This window comes from Pelophylax lessonae, assembly GCF_965119305.1.
Source record: "Pelophylax lessonae genome assembly, chromosome: 8".
Classification (NCBI taxonomy): Eukaryota; Metazoa; Chordata; class Amphibia; order Anura; family Ranidae; genus Pelophylax; species Pelophylax lessonae.
The window spans coordinates 277973230-277992955 of record NC_138775.1 but is presented as its reverse complement, the minus strand read 5'-3'; the positions used below and the strand labels follow the sequence as shown (position 1 = coordinate 277992955).

Below are 19726 nucleotides of genomic sequence, written 5' to 3'. Positions count from 1 at the left end.
TGAGTGCAGCCACCCCCAAAAAATAGTGGCCTGCAGCCCTGCCTCCGAATTTCCCACTGTGTGGCCATGAAAGGCGTTGCTCAGCCTTTGCTGTCCACAATGCCATCCTAAACGCAATGCCCAGCCTGTTCATTACTATGGTTGTAGCTGTACTTCAATGGATGTCTGGGGGGCTACCATAAAAATGGACCAGCAGAGGATTAAATAGGCTGAGTGGTGTAAATGCGCCATAGGAGCTGGTCAGGGCCAGGGATTTTTGTCTGCAAAGGCTGTGTGGCACCAGGATGGGGAGGTGCAATGAGAAACTGTGAATTGGGGCCTGTAGGTATTTTGATAGGTGGATTCCATTTTGGGGGAAAGGGGCCATTTAAAGGACAGCTTCACGAAAAGTTCCTGCGCTATATGAAACTCCTTCTTGCAGCACATGAATAAACATATTTTTATTAATAATCATAAAATGAAAACAATTAATAATATTGGCTAAAATAAAAAAAAAAATGCAGACAGTGAAAAATGCAGTATCCCCTGACATTGATGGTCAATGAAGAAATGCACCCTTACTTTGATGTAATCGAAAATGTTCCCTTATATCAACGCTCAGTGAAAAGAATGTCCCCTTAGGGAATGTGTTGAAAAGCTTTTCTCCGCTTCAGATGGGTTTTGCATTCCCATACAAGACTATGGGAACGCAAACCTGCTTGAAGTAGGTCAGCAAGAGGTCAACTGACAGTCAAACGCAACATTCAATGAATTGTGAATGATCTCCGAACTTCAGAAGCATGTCAAAGTGATGGCATTGACACAAGCTCAAAGCTGGTTGTCACATGTCCCTGCATTAACGGTAAATGGAAAGAATGTCCTTTTACATTTGTGGCCATTGGAAAAAATACTCTTTACATTTACTGTATAGTCAGTATAGTGCCCCCTTACGTTGGTGGTCAGTGGGAAGAATGCTTCTTACTTTGGTGGTCGGTGGGAAAAATGCTCCTTACATTGGTGATCAGTGGGAAGAATGTTCCTTACATTGGTGGTCAGTGGGAATAATGCTCCTTACATTGGTGGTCAGTGGGAATAATGCTCCTTACATTGGTGGTCAGTGGGAAGAATGCTCCTTACATTGGTGATCAGTGGGAAGAATGTCCCTTACAATGATGGTCAGTATAGTACCCCTTCACATTGGGGCTCAGTGTGGGGTGTTAATGGTTCAGGGGGGGTCAGTGTGGCGTGACAATAGCTGAGTGGTGTCAGTGTATGGGGGTGTCAATAGCTGAGGGGTCCGTGTGGGGTGTCAGTGGTTGAGGGGGTGGAACTTCCAAGATTGATAGACAGGACCCCACATATCCCAAATACTACTGACACTCAAACTGACACCCCTCCTTCCCCATGCCCATCCACTTTCACCCCACACTGACAGCAGTGGCATCACTAGGGGGGCCAGAGGGGGCCTCAGCCCCCCAACATTATGCTGTGCCCCCTCAACAGGATCCCACCTCCAGTTCTGGGATAGCGGGTCGGTAAGCCTAGATGGCGGGTTCCCGACCCGCCATCTCCGAGCATTAATATGAAGAACGGAGCGGGCATTAGAGGAAGCCGGGCCGATGCTTCCTGTATAGTTCTGCTTCCTGTTACAGGTGGAGTGATAATAAATGTACTCTGACTGTGACAGGAGAGATACAGGAAGCATTGGCTCTGCTTACTACGGCAGCCACATGCTTTCTCCACACATGCTCCTGTCACATTTCATTTGTATCTCAGAGGAGCCAGCAGTACTCGCTAGCAGTACCCACCAACAGTACCAGCCAACAGTACCCACCAACATTACCCACCAGCAGTACCCTTCAGCATTACCCACTAGCAGTACCTGCCAGCAGTACCCACCATTAGTACCAGCCAGCAGTAAAAACCAGCAGTAACAGCCAGCAGTACCATCCAGCAGTACCCACCACCTGCATCAGCCAGCATTACCCCCTAGCAGTACCAGCCAGCAGTACCAGCCAGCAGTACCCACCAGCAGTACTAGCAAGCAGTACCATCCAGCAGTACCCACGAGCAGTACCAGCCAGCAGTATCCCCTAGCAGTACCAGCCAGCAGTACCCACCAGCAGTACTAGCAAGCAGTACCAGCCAGCAGTATCCCCTAGCAGTACCAGTCAGCAGTACCAGTCAGCAGTACTAGCAAGCAGTACCCGTGAGCAGTACCAGCCAGCAGTATCCGCTAGTGGTACCAGCCAGCAGTACCCGCAAGCAATACCAACCCTGGAGGACAGCCAGCAGCAGCCTCCAGCCATACCTGCCTGGGGGACAGCAGCAGCCACCAGCCATACCCGCCTGGGGGACAGCAACAGCCAGCAATACCTGCAGGAATCCTCAGGAAGAAGTGAAGATTGAGGTCAGTTGAGGTGCAGGAAAACCACAGAGCATGCATGTGAAAGTGTGTCCGGCAGGTGGCGGTGTTTCTCCGCTCAGCCTGTGTGTGTGTGTATGTCCGGCAGGTGGCGGTGTGTCTCTCCTCAGCCTGTGTGTGTGTGTGTCCGGCAGGTGGCGGTGTTTCTCCGCTCAGCCTGTGTGTGTGTGTGTGTATGTCCGGCAGGTGGCGGTGTGTCTCTCCTCAGCATGTGTTGTGTGTCCGGCAGGTGGCGGTGTGTCTCTCCTCTCAGTGTCTGGCAGTGATTTCCCCGCCCCCTCCCCCTCAGAGTCTCAGCAGAGCCGCCCGAGCAGTGAGAGTTCCCGGTGTCCGGTGTGATGTGCGGCGGGTGATCGGTGGGAGATCGGTGGATAGTGAGGGATGGAGGGCTCCGCTCTGTGTTTGCTCTGCCTGGCCGCTCTCTGCTCCTCTGGCCGGACGGATTCGGACTTCTCCATCCTGGAAGAGGCGCAGCTGCTGGCCGACCACATGAAGAGACTGAGCCGGGAGGAGCTGGGGGTCACCACTATGGAGGTACGGGGGGGGGGGGGCTGTGTGTACTGGGGGGGACTTTCTATACTTAGGGGGGGGGGGGACTGTGTACTGAGGGGGGACACCTAGGGGTGATTGTGTGTAATGAGGGGGGACTGTATGTACTGTGGGGGGGACTGTATGTACTGTGGGGGGGACTGTATGTACTGTGGGGGGACACCTGGGGGGGGGTCTATACTTAGGGGGGGACTGTGTGTACTGAGGGGGGGGACACCTGGGGGGGGACTGTGTGTACTGAGGGGGGGACACCTGGGGGGCAATGTGTGTACTGCGGGGGGACACCTGGGGGGGGTCTATACTTAGGGGGGGACTGTGTGTACTGAGGGGGGAACACCTGGGGGGGGGACTGTGTGTACTGAGGGGGGGACACCTGGGGGGCAATGTGTGTACTGCGGGGGGACACCTGGGGGGGTCCATACTTAGGGGGGGACTGTGTGTACTGTGGGGGGGGACACCTGGGGGGGGACTGTATGTACTGTGGGGGGGACACCTGGGGGGCAATGTGTGTACTGAGGGGAGACACCTACGGGGGGAGTGAACTGTATGTACTGGGGGGGACACCTTGGGGGGGGGGAGTGAACTGTATGTACTGGGGGGGACACCTTGGGGGGGGGAGGACTGTATGTACTGAGGGGGGACACCTTGGGGGGGGGAGTGAACTGTATGTACTGGGGGGGACACCTTGGGGGGGGGAGGACTGTATGTACTGAGGGGGGACACCTTGGGGGGGGGAGGACTGTATGTACTGAGGGGGGACACCTTGGGGGGGGGGGGAGGACTGTATGTACGGGGGGGGACACCTTGGGGGGGGGAGGACTGTATGTACTGGGGGGGGACACCTGGGGGGACTGTATATACTGAGGGGGGACACCTGGGGGGGACTGAATATACTAAGAGGGGCATCTGGGGGGCTGTATGGTCTGAGGGGGGAACACCTGGGGGTTAGGGGGCTGTATGTACTGAGGGGGGATGCCAGACCCTGACTGGGATGGTATAGTGGGTTGACATTGTATCAGGTGTGTATGAATGGTATAGTGGGGGGGGGGGGGGTCATTTTCCTGGGTCAGTACAGATGGTATAGTGAGGAGACATTCTTATGGGTGGGTATAGTGGGGTGATCTGCCCAGGTGGGTATAGTGGGGTCATTTGCCCAGGTGGGTACGGCTGGTATAGTGGGGTGACCTGCGGCTGGTATGGTGGGGTGACCTCCCAGGTGGGTACGGCTGGTATGGTCTGTATATTGGGGTGACATCTGCTCTTCTAGTTGGGGTGATCGGCTTCTATTGTACACAATGTAATGTAATGACAGAATTCTTTGGTTTTGGGGGATCTGGCCGGTGTGGTGAGAGATGAACCCCCTCAGCTCTCTCTACATCCTCTGCTGTATAAGGCCCCATGTACAGTAATGGCTGTTTAGCCCCCCACCCGTGTACGAGGCTCCATGTACGAGGCTCCATGTACGAGGCTCCGGCATTTTCACATCTCTAACATTTTGGGAAATGTTGAAGCTTCTTAGCCTAGATTTGCGTTGTCTGGATCGATCTACTACATGAAAGATGATTATTTTTGGTGGAGACTTTTAGTTATAGTTTGAGCAAGTGTTTATTTTTTTGGCTGGTGTAAGTTTATTTGTGTTCTGTATATTTATTCTTTATATGTTATAAATATGTGTGTGTTCTATAAAGAAGAGCTTTGCTTATAAGATCTTAAAGTGATGGTAAAGTCCAGGTTTATACTTACCTGCCCTATGCAATGGTATTGCGCTGAGCGGTCCCTTTACCATCTCTTCTGGGGTCCCCCGCTAGCGCTCTCTGCTCATCTTTGTGTCTGAACATGCCTGTGCTCATCCCTAGACACGGGAGACTGTTGGGCACGGGAGACTGTTGGGCACGGGAGACTGTAATGCCCCGTACACACGTGCAGATTATCTGCAGACTTTTGTCTGCAGATTTACCAAAACCATATAATATGAGGTCAAATCTAAACACTTTCAATTTGTATGCAATCCGGCAGGCCCTTGCACTACATAGAAAAGGTAAGTCTGCAGACAAAAGTCTGCAGATAATCTGCACGTGTGTACGGGGCATAAGACACGGGAGACTGTAAGACACGGGAGACTGTAGAAAATAAAATCCAATCCCCCACTCAGAACCAACCGGCAGCCCTCCTGTACCCCTCCTGTCCTGTGCTGGGTTTCCTCTGACTTGCCATGTTTGAGCCCTACTATGTGGCTGTCAGATCAGCTCCTGGTGACTGAGGGGTACAGCTGGGATTAGGGGGTCTCTTCTCTCCCTTCTCTGAAGACCCCCTTCATGGCAATTCTCTTTTTGCAATACTTGTTTTAGTTTACGGAAGATTAGATTTCTACCTTTTCTTACCGTAGGTTGCTTGGCTTTCTGCATCTTACTGTTTACTTTGTTTTCTTTTATTTCTGGATTTTCTCCTTTTCTTGCATTTGTGGTCATTTTTGAGCTTTTTCTTGATGCACATGTGTACAGATCAGGGTGCAATTTTTAATTTTTTTTTTACTTGACAGGTACTCTTGTGGAGGGATCTGGGGGTCTAAAAGACCCCAAACCCCTCCTCTGCACTTAAAAGCATTCAAAACGCCAAGTTTGGCTGTTTTGAATGCTCACATTTTTTTTTTAAATCTGGCGTCAGTACCCGGAAGTGATGTCATGACATGACTTCCGGGTTTTTACATGGAGACCCAATCACAGCCGAATGTGGCTTTGATCGGGTCTTTGGCAGCCATGAAGGATGGTTGCCTGGGTCTCCCGGTGGGACGGGAGACCCGGGCGAGCCGTGGAAGGCAACAGGAGGTGGGGGGGACGTCCCCTCCCGCTCCTTGTAATGACAGCAGATCGGCTTCTCAGCCTCATCGGTTGTCATTACAAGACAGCCGACCGTCGGCTATGGACGCCGGTACCGGGGTGATGCCTCTAGCTGCAGGTATTACTCCAGTACAAGCACTTTCCCGAAATATCGGCAATATCGGTAACCTCAGGGGCCGATTCCAATATATCGGGGAAAGTGCAGATCGGCCCTTGATATATCGGTTTTGCAGACAATCCATTAGATTGTAAGCTCTTCTGAGCAGGGCCCTCTTAATCCTCTTGTATTGTATTGTATTGTATATGTACTGTCTCCCTCTAATATTGTAAAGCGCTGTGTAAACTGCTGGCGCTATAGAAATCCTTAATAATAATAATCGGTTGATCCCAGTTGCACGGCTCTCCCTCTTCTTGACAGGTTGCCATAGCAATGGCGGCGTCAGAAGTTCCCGCCTCATTGCTATAGCAGCCTGCCAATCAGGACATCCCAGACCTCCCGTTTTGCGTAATTTTCTGTCTGGAAATAACGCGAGATTTCATCATAAGGTGATGCACAAGGACTGCTGGGATTTGTGGCGTCGCTATACCAGGAGCCCTTGCAATTTGCCTAGTGACATAATCGCCTAGGCGGCTGCAGCCGGTAGTGCGGCTTAAATAAGAAGAAAAAAGGTATTTCCTTCCGAAAAAAAATAAAAATTACATTGGTAAAAGCATTTATAAAGGGGATAACGTACATAGCAACCATATAAAATGGGTGGAGCTCCGCTTTAAATGAATATGAATATTTTGTCAGCCATTATTGTGCCCTTTAGCGCAAGAAAAGTAAAAACAAAAATGCATCCCTTTAGCCCCGGTTCACACTTGTGCGATGCAGGATCCAGTGTGGTTCCTATACGGGTTCCGGCATCGCATCTCACTCGCAGGCAGTTCCGACATTGCATCTCACTCGCAGGCAGTCCCGGCATTGCATCTCACTCGCAGGCAGTCCCGGCATTGCATCTCACTCGCAGGCAGTTCCGGCATTGCATCTCACTCGCAGGCAGTTCCGGCATTGCATCTCACTCGCAGGCAGTTCCGGCATTGCATCTCACTCGCAGGCAGTTCCGGCGTTGCATCTCACTCGCAGGCAGTTCCGGCGTTGCATCTCACTCGCAGGCAGTTCCGGCGTTGCATCTCACTCGCAGGCAGTTCCGGCGTTGCATCTCACTCGCAGGCAGTTCCGGCGTTGCATCTCACTCGCAGGCAGTTCCGGCGTTGCATCTCACTCGCAGGCAGTTCCGGCGTTGCATCTCACTCGCAGGCAGTTCCGGCGTTGCATCTCACTCGCAGGCAGTTCCGGCGTTGCATCTCACTCGCAGGCAGTTCCGGCGTTGCATCTCACTCGCAGGCAGTTCCGGCGTTGCATCTCACTCGCAGGCAGTTCCGGCGTTGCATCTCACTCGCAGGCAGTTCCGGCATCGCATCTCACTCGCAGGCAGTTCCGGCATCGCATCTCACTCGCAGGCAGTTCCGGCATCGCATCTCACTCGCAGGCAGTTCCGACATTGCATCTCACTCGCAGGCAGTTCCGGCATCGCATCTCACTCGCAGGCAGTTCCGACATTGCATCTCACTCGCAGGCAGTTCCGGCATCGCATCTCACTCGCAGGCAGTTCCGGCATCGCATCTCACTCGCAGGCAGTTCCGACATTGCATCTCACTCGCAGGCAGTTCCGGCATCGCATCTCACTCGCAGGCAGTTCCGACATTGCATCTCACTCGCAGGCAGTTCCGGCATCGCATCTCACTCGCAGGCAGTTCACACTGCTCTATGCAAACCACTGTGGGTGTCAATGTAAAGTTAATGACACCCCAAAAATCGGATTGCAGTGGGAACTGTGAAATAGGACAGGAATTGGATTGCATTGGGTGTTGAACAGCCATGTCATCAGATTACAGTGCAGACCAAAAAAGGGTCCTGCACCATTTTGGTGCCTTAGGGCTCTTTCACACGGGCGTTCCTTTTTTTTTGCCCGATCAGGTCCCTTTTTTTTTTTTTTGTAACGGACACGGATGACACTTGTGTCATCCGGTCCGTATGTCCGTTTTTCATCCCATCCGTTTGCGGATGAAAAACTGACATAATGCATGTCAATGTAAATACGGATGTCTGCGGATGACACCACTGACATCCGTTTTTGCTTCCGTTCCGTTTTTTGAAAGGAAGAAAAAATTGGGTTCTCCTCCGTTCAAAAAAACTGAACTGAACTGACAAAAAACGGATGTCGGAGGATGATCATCCGATGACATCCGTATTTACATAGAGATACATTATGTCCGTTTTTCATCCGCAAACGGATGGGATGAAAAACGGACATACGGAACGCCCGTGTGAAAGAGCCCTTACAATGCAAAAACATTGCATGTGATGTGCACAGCAATGCGGCGCGAATTGAGCGCTTGGAACATCTGGAAAATACGACTTTAGGAGCCTTTTTTTTTTTTTTTTTTTTGTTACAGGCATTTGCAAGCGTTGGGCAAACACTCTCTGTACAGGAGGCCTGAGAAATGCTGAACTTGATGTGCTCAAGCCTCGCACACTTCAACATGTGGGTTTTGTTGGGGGAGGGGTCCTGACAGACTCGTCCTGGGTGGGGGTTGCAGGGTTGCTCTATGGTGAATGTTAACTGTTGTCTTGAGGGTGTCCTGCTGGGTGACACCTCCAGTGGTGACAGGTCTCTTCAGGCTATTTAAAAGTCCTGAATTGAATTGAATAGAAATTATCTGGGATGGAATGTCGATGAGCTGCCGCCTCTGCTGCAGAACCTCTTGTAAAACATGCAATCCAGTCTATGGCCTCAGATGGGGGAATTGTTACAAAAACTCTTATTTGGCCCCTTTCACACTTATGCAACCTAAAAGTTGTGCGATTTTGACTGGCTTTGAAGTAGGGATGCACCGAAATGAAAATTTTGGGCCGAAACCGAAACCGAAAATGCAGGATGCCTTTGGCCGAAAACCGAAACCGAAACCGAAAATGAATTTTTCCCCAAAAAAATTTTAACAGATAGAAGAGGGGCATACACCAAAAACAGGCAGCGACGTACACCTGTCGCTGCCACCCTGTCACAGTATATGTACTGTGATGGGTTGGCAAGAGGTTAATTTAATTACCAATGGTATTTGTATTATGCAGCATGAGGGGTTAATGTATTGCCACTGCTGGTCACTGATGAATTAGTGACCGACCAGTGGCAGTTAATAAACCCCTTTATGCTGCATTAGTGCAACCAGTATCAGTGTTAATTACCACTGGTTGCACTAATGCAGCACAAAGGGGTTAATTAACTGCCACTGGTTGGTCACTAATGCAGTAGTGACAATACATTAACCCCTCATGCTGCATAATACTAATTCCATATGTAAGCTGCCTCAGCATAATGATCAAACAAATAAAAAAAAGCAGTCAATTTTTTATGGTTGCATAAGTGCTCAATGGAACTTGGAAGAACAGAAGGGGGGGGGGGCAGATAGGGGAGACAAGGGAGGGAGATGGGGACAGTGTAATGAAAAGTGTAAATGCAGTGCTCACTCATTCAAGGTCCGAGGACGAGGCAGAGGCTGCATGGCTCAGGTATCATGAGGCTTGGAATGTGTAGCTGCTTGCTGTTCTTCATATTTCCCGCCCACATCCCTCTCTCTGTCCTGCACATACGTCGAGATAGGAGAGTGGGCGGCCCCGGGCAGACACAGAAAACCTGGGGTGGGAGGGGGGAGGAGGATGAGCTGTGTGAGTCTTTCTCCTCTCCTGTCCGTGTCTGGGAGGGGTGAGAACTGCTCGCTGCTGGGCTGTGTGAGAGACGAGGTGTCACAGACGCTCCGCTCGGCTGCAGCCAAATTGAAAAGACTGATTCTCCTATCCTACGGACGGGAGAATCAGGGACTTTTCAAACCTGCGCTGCGCCCTCCTCCTTCCTCACGGCGGCCATTAATTTCGGCACTTTTAACCTATTTTCGGCCGAAATGGGATAGGCTCATTTTCGGCCGAAAATTTCGGTGGCCGAAATTTCGGTGCATCCCTACAGTTTGAAGCAATGCCTATTTCTCTGGACCCCAAAATGCATTAAAATCGTCCCAAAGTAGTGCAGGGAGTACTTTGAAGTCGTTGTGGCTTGAAGTCGCACAGATATAAACGGTACTCAATGGAAATCATGGAGTACGACTTAGCAACTTAGCAGTCCCAAATCGCAGGACAAGCCCCACAAGTGGGAATGGGGCATTATTATTATTATTATATAGATATATAAAATATAGTTTTTATTTCTAATATATTTATATATATATTTTATATATATTTATTTATATATATATATATATATATATATATATATATATATATATATATTTTATATATATATATTTTATATATCTATATATATATATATATATATATATATATATATATATATATATATATATATATATATATATATATATATATATATATATATATAAAATAGATTATATATATCTATATATATATATATATATATATAGATAGATTTTTTATTAAAAGAAATAAAATAAAAAATCTTTTTGTAGTCCCAGGCAGTGATTGGCTAGAGAGAACTTTTCTGAATGAGCATGAATAGTATTCCATCCTAAGCACATTGTGAAACTATTGTGAATTGTTACAATGTCTTGTATCTGTCTGAGGAAGAACAGCGATCCAGGAGTCGGCTTCCAGTAACTGGAGTTGTGTGGGCAGACCTGGATCCTGTCTATGATCTCCTATGCAGCTGGTCTGAATTTATTTGGTACTTTGTGATCCTTCAGAGAATGCCAAATGGAAGACTTTTTTTTTTTTTTTTTTTTTTATCCACCAAATTAGTGCAATAAATCAAATAATATACACCAAGTTTATACCAAAATTATTGATAGATGTAAAAAATATATGTAAAAAAAAAACAGTAAATCATATAAAAAATTAATAATATAGCTGTGCAAGATTGATATATAAACAAACTCCAAATAATGAAGACTAGCCATTGGCCACTAGCAGGAGCATTTGTTATTTATTTGTTTATTTTGGGAACTTTGATTACACTATATAGCGACTCCGCCCAATTTTAGGCAGTGTGGTCGCTTTGAGCACATTATGGGACTTTAATGTTCTGTTCACAGTGTGTGTTCATTATTTGGAGTTTGTTCGTATGCGAATCTTGCACAGCTATATTATTAGTTTTTTATATGATTTACTGATTTTCCACATATAATTTTTACATCTATCAATAATTTTGCGCAAATTGGTGTATATTATTTGATTTATTGCACTAATTTGGTGAATTTGTTATAAGTTGCAGCAGTTCTAAGAAGATAGTCCTATATATTAGCACGTTATTTTTATTAGCGCGAGAGACCAACACTATTTATTTTATTTTTTTTTGTGTGAAAGATTTCCTTTTATCTATTTCCACACTATTTTTGTTTTGGTGGTGTTATATTTTATAGGTTAAGAGAAATGAAATGGAAAAATGCATTGAGGCTGCATTCACATGTCAGCGTATGGATCGCGGGCAGAATCGCCGCGATTCCGCCCGCGATCTGGAGATTATTGCAAATCGCGGGACGCCTGTGCGTTGCCCGTGATTTGCAATAGCACCCCAAACGCTGAGCGATGTTGCCGCGATTTCCGCCTGCCGAATCGCGGTAACATCGCGCAAAAAAAATCGCGGGACGCAATACGCTCCAAAGAAGCTCTTGTACTTTTTTGGGCGTAATGCGTCCCGCTATTTTTTTTTTTTTTGCGCGATGTTACCGCGATTCGGCAGGCGGAAATCGCGGCAACATCGCTCAGCGTTTGGGGGGCTATTGCAAATCACGGGCAACGCACAGGCGTCCCTCGATTTGCAATAATCTCCGGATCGCGGGCGGAATCGCGGCGATTCTGCCCGCGATCCACACGATGACATGTGAATGCAGCCTGAGGCTGGGTATGTCCAATAGGCTCTGTTTTGTATCAATCATTTTTTTTTTTGTCTCTTAACCACTTCGGGACCGGAAGATTTTCCCCCTTAATGACCAGGCCGTTTTTTGCGTTATTTTAACTCACAATTGCGTGGTCTGGACATTGCTGCAGGAGATTTCATGGGACCTGCTGCTAATGTGAAGGATAGAAATGCAATGTGGATCTGCATCAAATAAGCATACACTATACATTGATGGGTTTCATTACAATGATACCAGTTATGATATGTAGGAGAAGAATGTACCACTTATTAACCACTTCTGGACCGGAAGGATTTGCCCCCTTAAAGGCCATTTTTTCGATTCGACACTGGGTTACTTTAACTGACAATTGCGCGGTCGTGCGACGCTGTACCCAAATACAGTTGATGTCCTTTTTTCCCCACAAACAGAGCTTTCTTTTGGTGGTATTTCATCACCTGTGCACGTTTTTTTTATTTTTTTGCGCTATAAACAAAAAAAAGAGCCACAATTAAGAAAAAAAAAAGAAACAATATTTTTCACTTTCTGCTATAGAACATTCCCACTAAAAAAATAAAAATCAAATGGGATTTGAGGACCTTTAACCACTTCCCGCCCGCCCTATTACAAAATGACGGCGGGAATGTGGTTGAGTTATCCTGACCGGACGTCATATGACGGCGGCAGGATAACACCGCTCTGGGCGCCCCCCGGGGGCGCGCAGAGCGGCGATCGGTGATGCGAGGTGTCAGTCTGACACCCTGCATCTCCGATCTCGGTAAAGAGCCTCTGACGGAGGCTCTTTACCATGTGATCAGCCGTGTCCAATCACGGCTGGTCACATAGTAAAACAGGAACAGCCGTTGATCGGCTTTCCTTAGTTCGTGCCTGACAGGCACGAGTAAAGGAGCGCCGATCGGCGGCTCCCCTGACAGGGGGGGGGTCGGCACTGGTAATCAGATCATTGATTACCAGTGCAGACCCTCAGGGGGGGGATCTGCCACTAGATCCACCAGGGATGCCCACTATGACCCCAGGGATGCCCACTATGACCCCAGGGATGCCCACTATGACCCCAGGGATGCCCACTATGGCCACCAGGGATGGCAATCAGGGCTCAGGGAGCCCCCCATTGCCCTCCCCATCAGTGATGCCCACCAGTGTCCTCCCTATCAGTGCTGCCCACCATTGCCATCCTTTAGTGTCGCCCACCAGTGCCCATTATTGCCCACCAGTGCCGCCTATCAGTGCCCATTAGTGCCCATCAGTGCCGCCCGTCAGTGCCGATCAGTGCCGCCCGTCAGTGCCCATCAGTGCCCACCAGTGCTGCCTATCAGTGCCCATTAGTGCCCGTCAGTGCCACCTATCAGTGCCCGTCAGTGCCGCCTATCAGTGCCCATCAATGCCGCCTATCAGTGCCCAGCAGTGCCGCCTATCAGTGCCCACCAATGCTGCATATCAGTGCTACCTATCAGTGCCACATATCAGTGCCTATCAGTGCCGCCTATCAGTGCCGCCTATCAGTGCCGCCTATCAGTGCCACCCCATCAGTGCCACCCCATCAGTGCCACCCCATCATTGCCTCCTCATCAGTGCCTGTCAGTGCAGTCTCATCAGTGCTCATCAGTGCAGGAAAAAACTTATTTATTTACAAAATTGTATAACATAAACAAAAAAACTTTTTTTTTTTTTCAAACTTTTCTGTCTTTTTTTATTTGTTTAGCAAAAAGTAAAAATCGCACAGGTGATCAAATACCACCAAAAGAAAGCTCTATTTGTGGGGGGAAAATGATATAAATTTGGTGTAAGTACAGTGTTGCATGACCGCGCAATTGTCATTCAAAATGCAACAGCGCTAAAAGGGGAAAATTGGCCTGGGCGGGAAGGGAGGGAAGTGCCCTGTATTAAAGTGGTTAATTATGAAGAGCGTCTGCAATCGCTTGTTTTATTCTCCCTGGAGAAGAGACGCCTGAGAGGGGACATGATAGCAATTTATAAATATCTCAATGGTGATCTCAGCATAGAAAAAAAGCTATTCAGTCGAAGGGATTGCATGAGGACTCGAGGGCATCCATTGCGATTGGAGGAGAAGCATTTTAACCTCAGGCAACGCGGGGGGTTCTTTACTGTTAGGGCTACAAGACTGTGGAATTCTCTACCACAAGAGGTGGTTTCTGCGGGAAGTATGGTGGCTTTCAAAAGACTCTTAGACTTGCATCTCAAGGATCAGAACATTCAGGGGTATGAGAGATGATAAGGGTCACACACACCTACACAGGTTGAACTGGATGGACTATTGTCTTTATTCAACCTCACCTACTATGTAACTATATGTAAGATTGGCTGCCGTGGCTGTCAATTCAAGTCAGTTGGCCAATCAGGAGAGAGAGGGGGCGGGGCCAAACTGCAGCTCTGTGTCTGAATGACCATACGGAGCTGCAGCTCAGATTGGTGACCCCATAGCAAGCTGCTCTTGCTGTGGGGGCACTCAGGAGGGAGGGGCCAGGAGCACAGGAGAGGGACCCGAGAAGGGGAGGATCTGTGAAAAACCAAGTACACAGAAGGAGGGAAGAATAACATGTTTTTTTTAAGACTTTCTAATCACTTTAAGGTAAAAAAAAAAAATGTCTGCCTTTAGAACTGCTAAAGTTCCACATTGAAAATGATAGAAAGATTTTAAAACATGTTGGAAAAAAAAAATCTAATATGTTTTACCTTTAAAATTGTGTAGTTTTATAGTTTCCTGGAAGCACATATAAAGGCCTATAGTCTCTGTGCTTATTATAGGATTGTTTGTTTCCTCCCTATTTGTTAATGAAGTAGGGATTTGGGGGGGGGGGTGTCATCTTGAGGCCCCTTTCACACGGGCGCACACCGCCCGACGGAGCCTGTTCTGCTCAGTGGGGGATGGATCCGCCGATCCCCACTAAGCAGCCGGATGACAGCTCCGTCTCCGCTCTGTGTGCAGAGATGGAGCTGTCAGATACCCGCTGTCCTCTATGGGGAGATTGGATGAGAACGGACCGCCTGTCCATTGTCATTCGATCTTATCCGATCCGATCCTGCAGACCGATGGAAAATAGGGTTTCCATCCATCCGGATTTCACAGATAGGATTGGATAGCAGCGGGTGTCAGCGGACATGTCTCCGCTGACACCCGCTGCCCCATTGGGATGCATGGAGCATCCGATCAGGTCCGCCTGAAAAATTGACGATCGGATCGCCCGTGTGAAAGGGGCCTTAGGCAGATCACTTTGAGATTTGGTCGCTTCTTTTTTCCCCACAGTTCATAATCAATTATTCCCACAGTGAGCCCAAATAATGTGAAAACATAGTTACATAGTTTGTAAAGGTTGAAAAAAGACATCAGTCCATCCAGTTCAACCTATGATGTGTGTGTGTTTGCTGTTATCCGTACATTGTATACCCCTGAATGTTGTACGTTGTATACCCCTGTATGTTGTACGTTGTATACCCCCCTGTATGTTGTACGTTGTATACCCCCCTGTATGTTGTACGTTGTATACCCCCCTGTATGTTGTACGTTGTATACACCCCTGTATGTTGTACGTTGTATACCCCTGTATGTTGTACGTTTGTATACACCCCTGTATGTTGTACGTTGTATACACCCCTGTATGTTGTACACCCCTGTATGTTGTACACCCCTGTATGTTGTACACCCCTGTATGTTGTACACCCCTGTATGTTGTACACCCCTGTATGTTGTACACCCCTGTATGTTGTACACCCCTGTATGTTGTACACCCCTGTATGTTGTACACCCCTGTATGTTGTACGTTGTATACCCCTGTATGTTGTACGTTGTACACCCCTGTACGTTGTACACCCCTGTACGTTGTACACCCCTGTACGTTGTACACCCCTGTACGTTGTACTCCCCTGTATGTTGTACACCCCTGTATGTTGTACACCCCTGTATGTTGTACACCCCTGTATGTTGTACACCCCTGTATGTTGTACACCCCTGTATGTTGTACACCCCTGTATGTTGTACACCCCTGTATGTTGTACACCCCTGTATGTTGTACACCCCTGTATGTTGTACACCCCTGTATGTTGTACACCCCTGTATGTTGTACACCCCTGTACGTTGTATACCCCTGTATGTTGTACGTTGTATACCCCTGTATGTTGTACGTTGTATACCCCTGTATGTTGTACGTTGTATACCCCTGTATGTTGTACGTTGTATACCCCTGTATGTTGTACGTTGTATACCCCTGTATGTTGTACGTTGTATACCCCTGTATGTTGTGGTCTTTAAGGTGCTCATCTAATAGTTTTTTGAAACTATCGATGATCCCTGCTGATACCACTGCTTGTGGAAGAGAATTCCACATCCTTACTGCTCTTACAGTGAAGAACCCCTTTACGTATTTTAAGGTTAAACCGTTTTTCCTCTAGTTTTAGTGAGTGGCCACGTGTCTTATTGTATTCCCTTTCTCTAAAAAGTTTGTTCCTTATGCTAGGGTCCCCAGTACAGTATTTGTACATTGATATCATATCCCCCCTCAATAGTCTCTTCTCCAGAGAGAACAAGTTTATTTCTTGCACTCATCGGTTTTGCAATAATTAATTCAAACGATCAAAGTTAATTAGCGCTGGTATCATAAGTAAGGACACCTAGGACAAGGTGGAGGTCAGGGCCAACATATATACCTGATATAGGTTGCATTTGGGGGGGTTCAGGAGGAATGATTATTTTGGGCAGCTCTTGTCTGCAGACTGTTAAAATATTCAGGTTTTTCTTTTTCCTTCCCCTCTATTTTATCTCCAGCACATCCGTGCAGAGATATAGAAGGGATTTACAGATCAATGGCATGTGCTGCAGCTTGGGGTTGTTGGGGGGGGAGAGGAATGAAAACTGTCGGAAAATCCTATTTTGCATTCTGGTGTGTAGATTTCTGCAGGCACCCTTTCATTCTGTGTGTCGTGTGAGATTGTTACACTTCTAGAATGGTCAGTGTTGTAGGATTGCATTCCCTCTTCTGCTCTGTGTAAGCGCCGCTTTGTTTTCTTTTCGGTCTGCGGTGACCATTTTGGATGCTCTTAGGGGAAATCTATACCCTAAAAATATCCCTTTTCATTTGCTGAACTTCACTAATTAGATTACAGACAAGATTTTCAGTGCAGATTCCTGTTGTGGTAGCTGGTAAATTAATAGCGATCGCATCCATTTAGTATTAATATCCACAGTGACGAGAGATGGAGTGTTGTTCAGAGCCGCTGACACCACACCGCCTTCTGCTATGGAGTTGCTCATTTTCAAGTAGAAGCAAAGACGAAACTATAAGGCTCCGTTTCCACTATTGCGACTTGTCAAGTCGCACAGCAAGTCAAAAGCCATTAATTTCAATTTGGCCCGTTCTAACTGCTGCGACTTGATAAATAGTTCTTGCACTACTTTCGGGCCGACTTCAGTGCGACTTGTCCCTCATAGAAGGAAGGTCGCACTGAAGTTCCCAGAAGTAGCCGCAAACAAGTCACACTACAAAGTCGCGCTAGAAGTAGCGCGACTTTGTAGCCGCAATAGTGGAAATGTAGCCTTAACCAACTTTTAGACCCGGTTCACATTTATGCGTTGCGGGGATCCCTGCGAATCCACTGCGGCGGGTTCCCGCATCGCATTCAACTCGCAGGCAGTTCACACTGCCATATGCGAATCACTGGGGGTGTCAGTACACAGTTAACGACACCCCCAGATCAGTTTGCATATCGCAGTGCGAACTGTCAGTTCGGACATGAATCGGATCACATAGGTGTGATCCGATTCTGGTGCGGACCCAAAAAAGGGTCCTGTTCGAGTTGTGCCCAAATGCGATGCGAATTCAGCCGTACAATCTGTATGGCTGAATTCGTATCGCACAGACCTCACATGTGATTTGCAGAGCAGGGCGCTCCGAATCACATGCAGTGTCAGTCATCGCACATATGTGAACCGGGACTTGAATGGTAAACCAAAAGAAAATCTGCACTTGTGGTTAAATTTAGGGATGCACTGGTCCGATATCGGCGCCGATATGGCCATTTTAGATGGATCGGGGGATCGGTAACATTGACCGATCCACTGGCCGATCCGGTTTTTGCTTAGTATTGGCTCAGCCATCCCTTACTAGGTGCAGTAGTAGTATGGGATGGGAGTCGCTACTTCCTGTATAGGTCCGGCTCACAGGCGGAGTGATATCAGATGCACTCCGCCTGTGAATGGAGGAGCCACACACATGGAGCAGCGGCTTTGCTCTGTACTGCAGCCGCTTGCTTTGTGTGTAGCTCCGGATCGGTTCCGGTATCAGCGATTTCACAACGCCAGATATCTGTTTCGGGTCCAAAAAAGTCGGATCGGTGCATCCCTAGTTAAATTACCAGTGCTGCTGGACACTATACCTTTAAAACCAGGCTCACATATAAACATCCAAAACGGGGCAGGGCATATACACTAATTCGACTATACCCTTTTGAAAAAGTCTGTTTAGACGAAACGCGTCAAGGGCAATACAACTCTGTCAACCGCCATCATTTTCCACTGCACTTTTTACTACACTGATGGATGTTTGTAAGTAGCTTTCTGGTTTTAATAAAGTAATTTATTAAGCGATATCACACTATGTGGGTGTCACCATCTTTTTTCATGGAATATGCAATGTCTGGAGGAGTCATTGATCCCCAGTGACCTATTATCACATGGGAGGACTACCGGTATCCAGATTATCTCATAACGGAGGAGCTGTGGATTAATGTCATGCCTGTTTGACCCTCTTGCTATACGGCACTTGGGTCCATATTATCCGGTGAGCATACATCTAATATGCCTTTCCTGTGGGTGTTGGCTTTTCACTTGGTTTTCACCAGATGATTTGTATAGCTTTTGAAGATTCACAGTTCACCATTTGGACTCTTCATGACACTTCTTCTTCTTTTTATGTTTTCACTCTATGGACTTTTTGCATTCTCCACTATGTTTTAGATTACAGGGGACTTCAAACTATGGCCCTCCAGTTGTTCAGGAACTACAATTCCCATCATGCCTCGTCATGTCTATGAATGTCAGAGTTTTACAATGCCTCATGGGATGTGTAGTTCCGCAACAGCTGGAGGGCCGTAGTTTGAGGATCCCTATTTTAGAAGAATGTCTACACAAAGTTTATTTCTAATATATTGGTGACAATGTATTTCCTCTTTATTACTTAGTGCTGCACTTTGTATTTTATATATATATATATATATATACACACTATATTATCAAAAGTATTGGGACACCTGCCTTTACACGCGCATGAACTTTAATGGCATCCTAGGCTGGCTATACATGTTCAACATGTTTCCTTTAGATTTACCAAAAACCATATAATATGAGGTCATAGCTAAACAACTTTCAATTGTATCCAATTAGGCAGGCCCCTGCACTACAATCCAAAGGAAAATTGTACTAGAAAATTGAACAGTATGGCCAGTCTTAGGCTGGCCATACACTATACAATTTTCTTCAATTTCCTTTAGATTTACCTTAAACTATGTAGTGCAAGGGCCTGCCTGACTGCATACAAATTGAAAGTGTTTCGGTTTGACCTCATATTATATGGTTTTGGTAAATCTAAAGGAAAGTTGAACAAGAAAATTGTATAGTGTATGGCCAGCCTTAGTGTATGGCCAGCCTTAGTCTGTAGGGTTCAATATTGAGTTGGTCCACCCTTAGCAGCTATAACAGCTTCAACTCTTCTGGGAAGGCTGTCTACAAGGTTTAGGAGTGTGTCTATGGGAATGTTTGACCATTCTTCCAGAATTTGTGAGGTCAGGCGCTGATGTTGGACGGGAAAGCCTGCCTCGCAGTCTCCACTCTAATTCATCCCAAAGGTGTTCTATCGGGTTGAGGTCAGGACTCTGTGCAGGCCAGTCGAGTTCCTCCACTCCAAACTCACTCATCCATGTCTTTATGGACCTTGCTTTG

General features: G+C 47.3%; 1 protein-coding gene across 1 annotated transcript in view; it reads left to right on the top strand.

Annotated features, from left to right (window-relative positions):
* Positions 1 to 2785: 2785 nt before the first annotated feature.
* Positions 2786 to 19726, top strand: part of CACHD1 (cache domain containing 1) — a gene marked incomplete at its 5' end in the record, with an annotated part of 252596 nt that continues 235655 nt past the window's right edge. The window contains one exon of the mRNA XM_082265153.1: positions 2786 to 2938. Coding sequence (XP_082121279.1) covers positions 2786 to 2938 — 153 coding nt within the window. The remainder of the gene's footprint in view (positions 2939 to 19726) is intronic.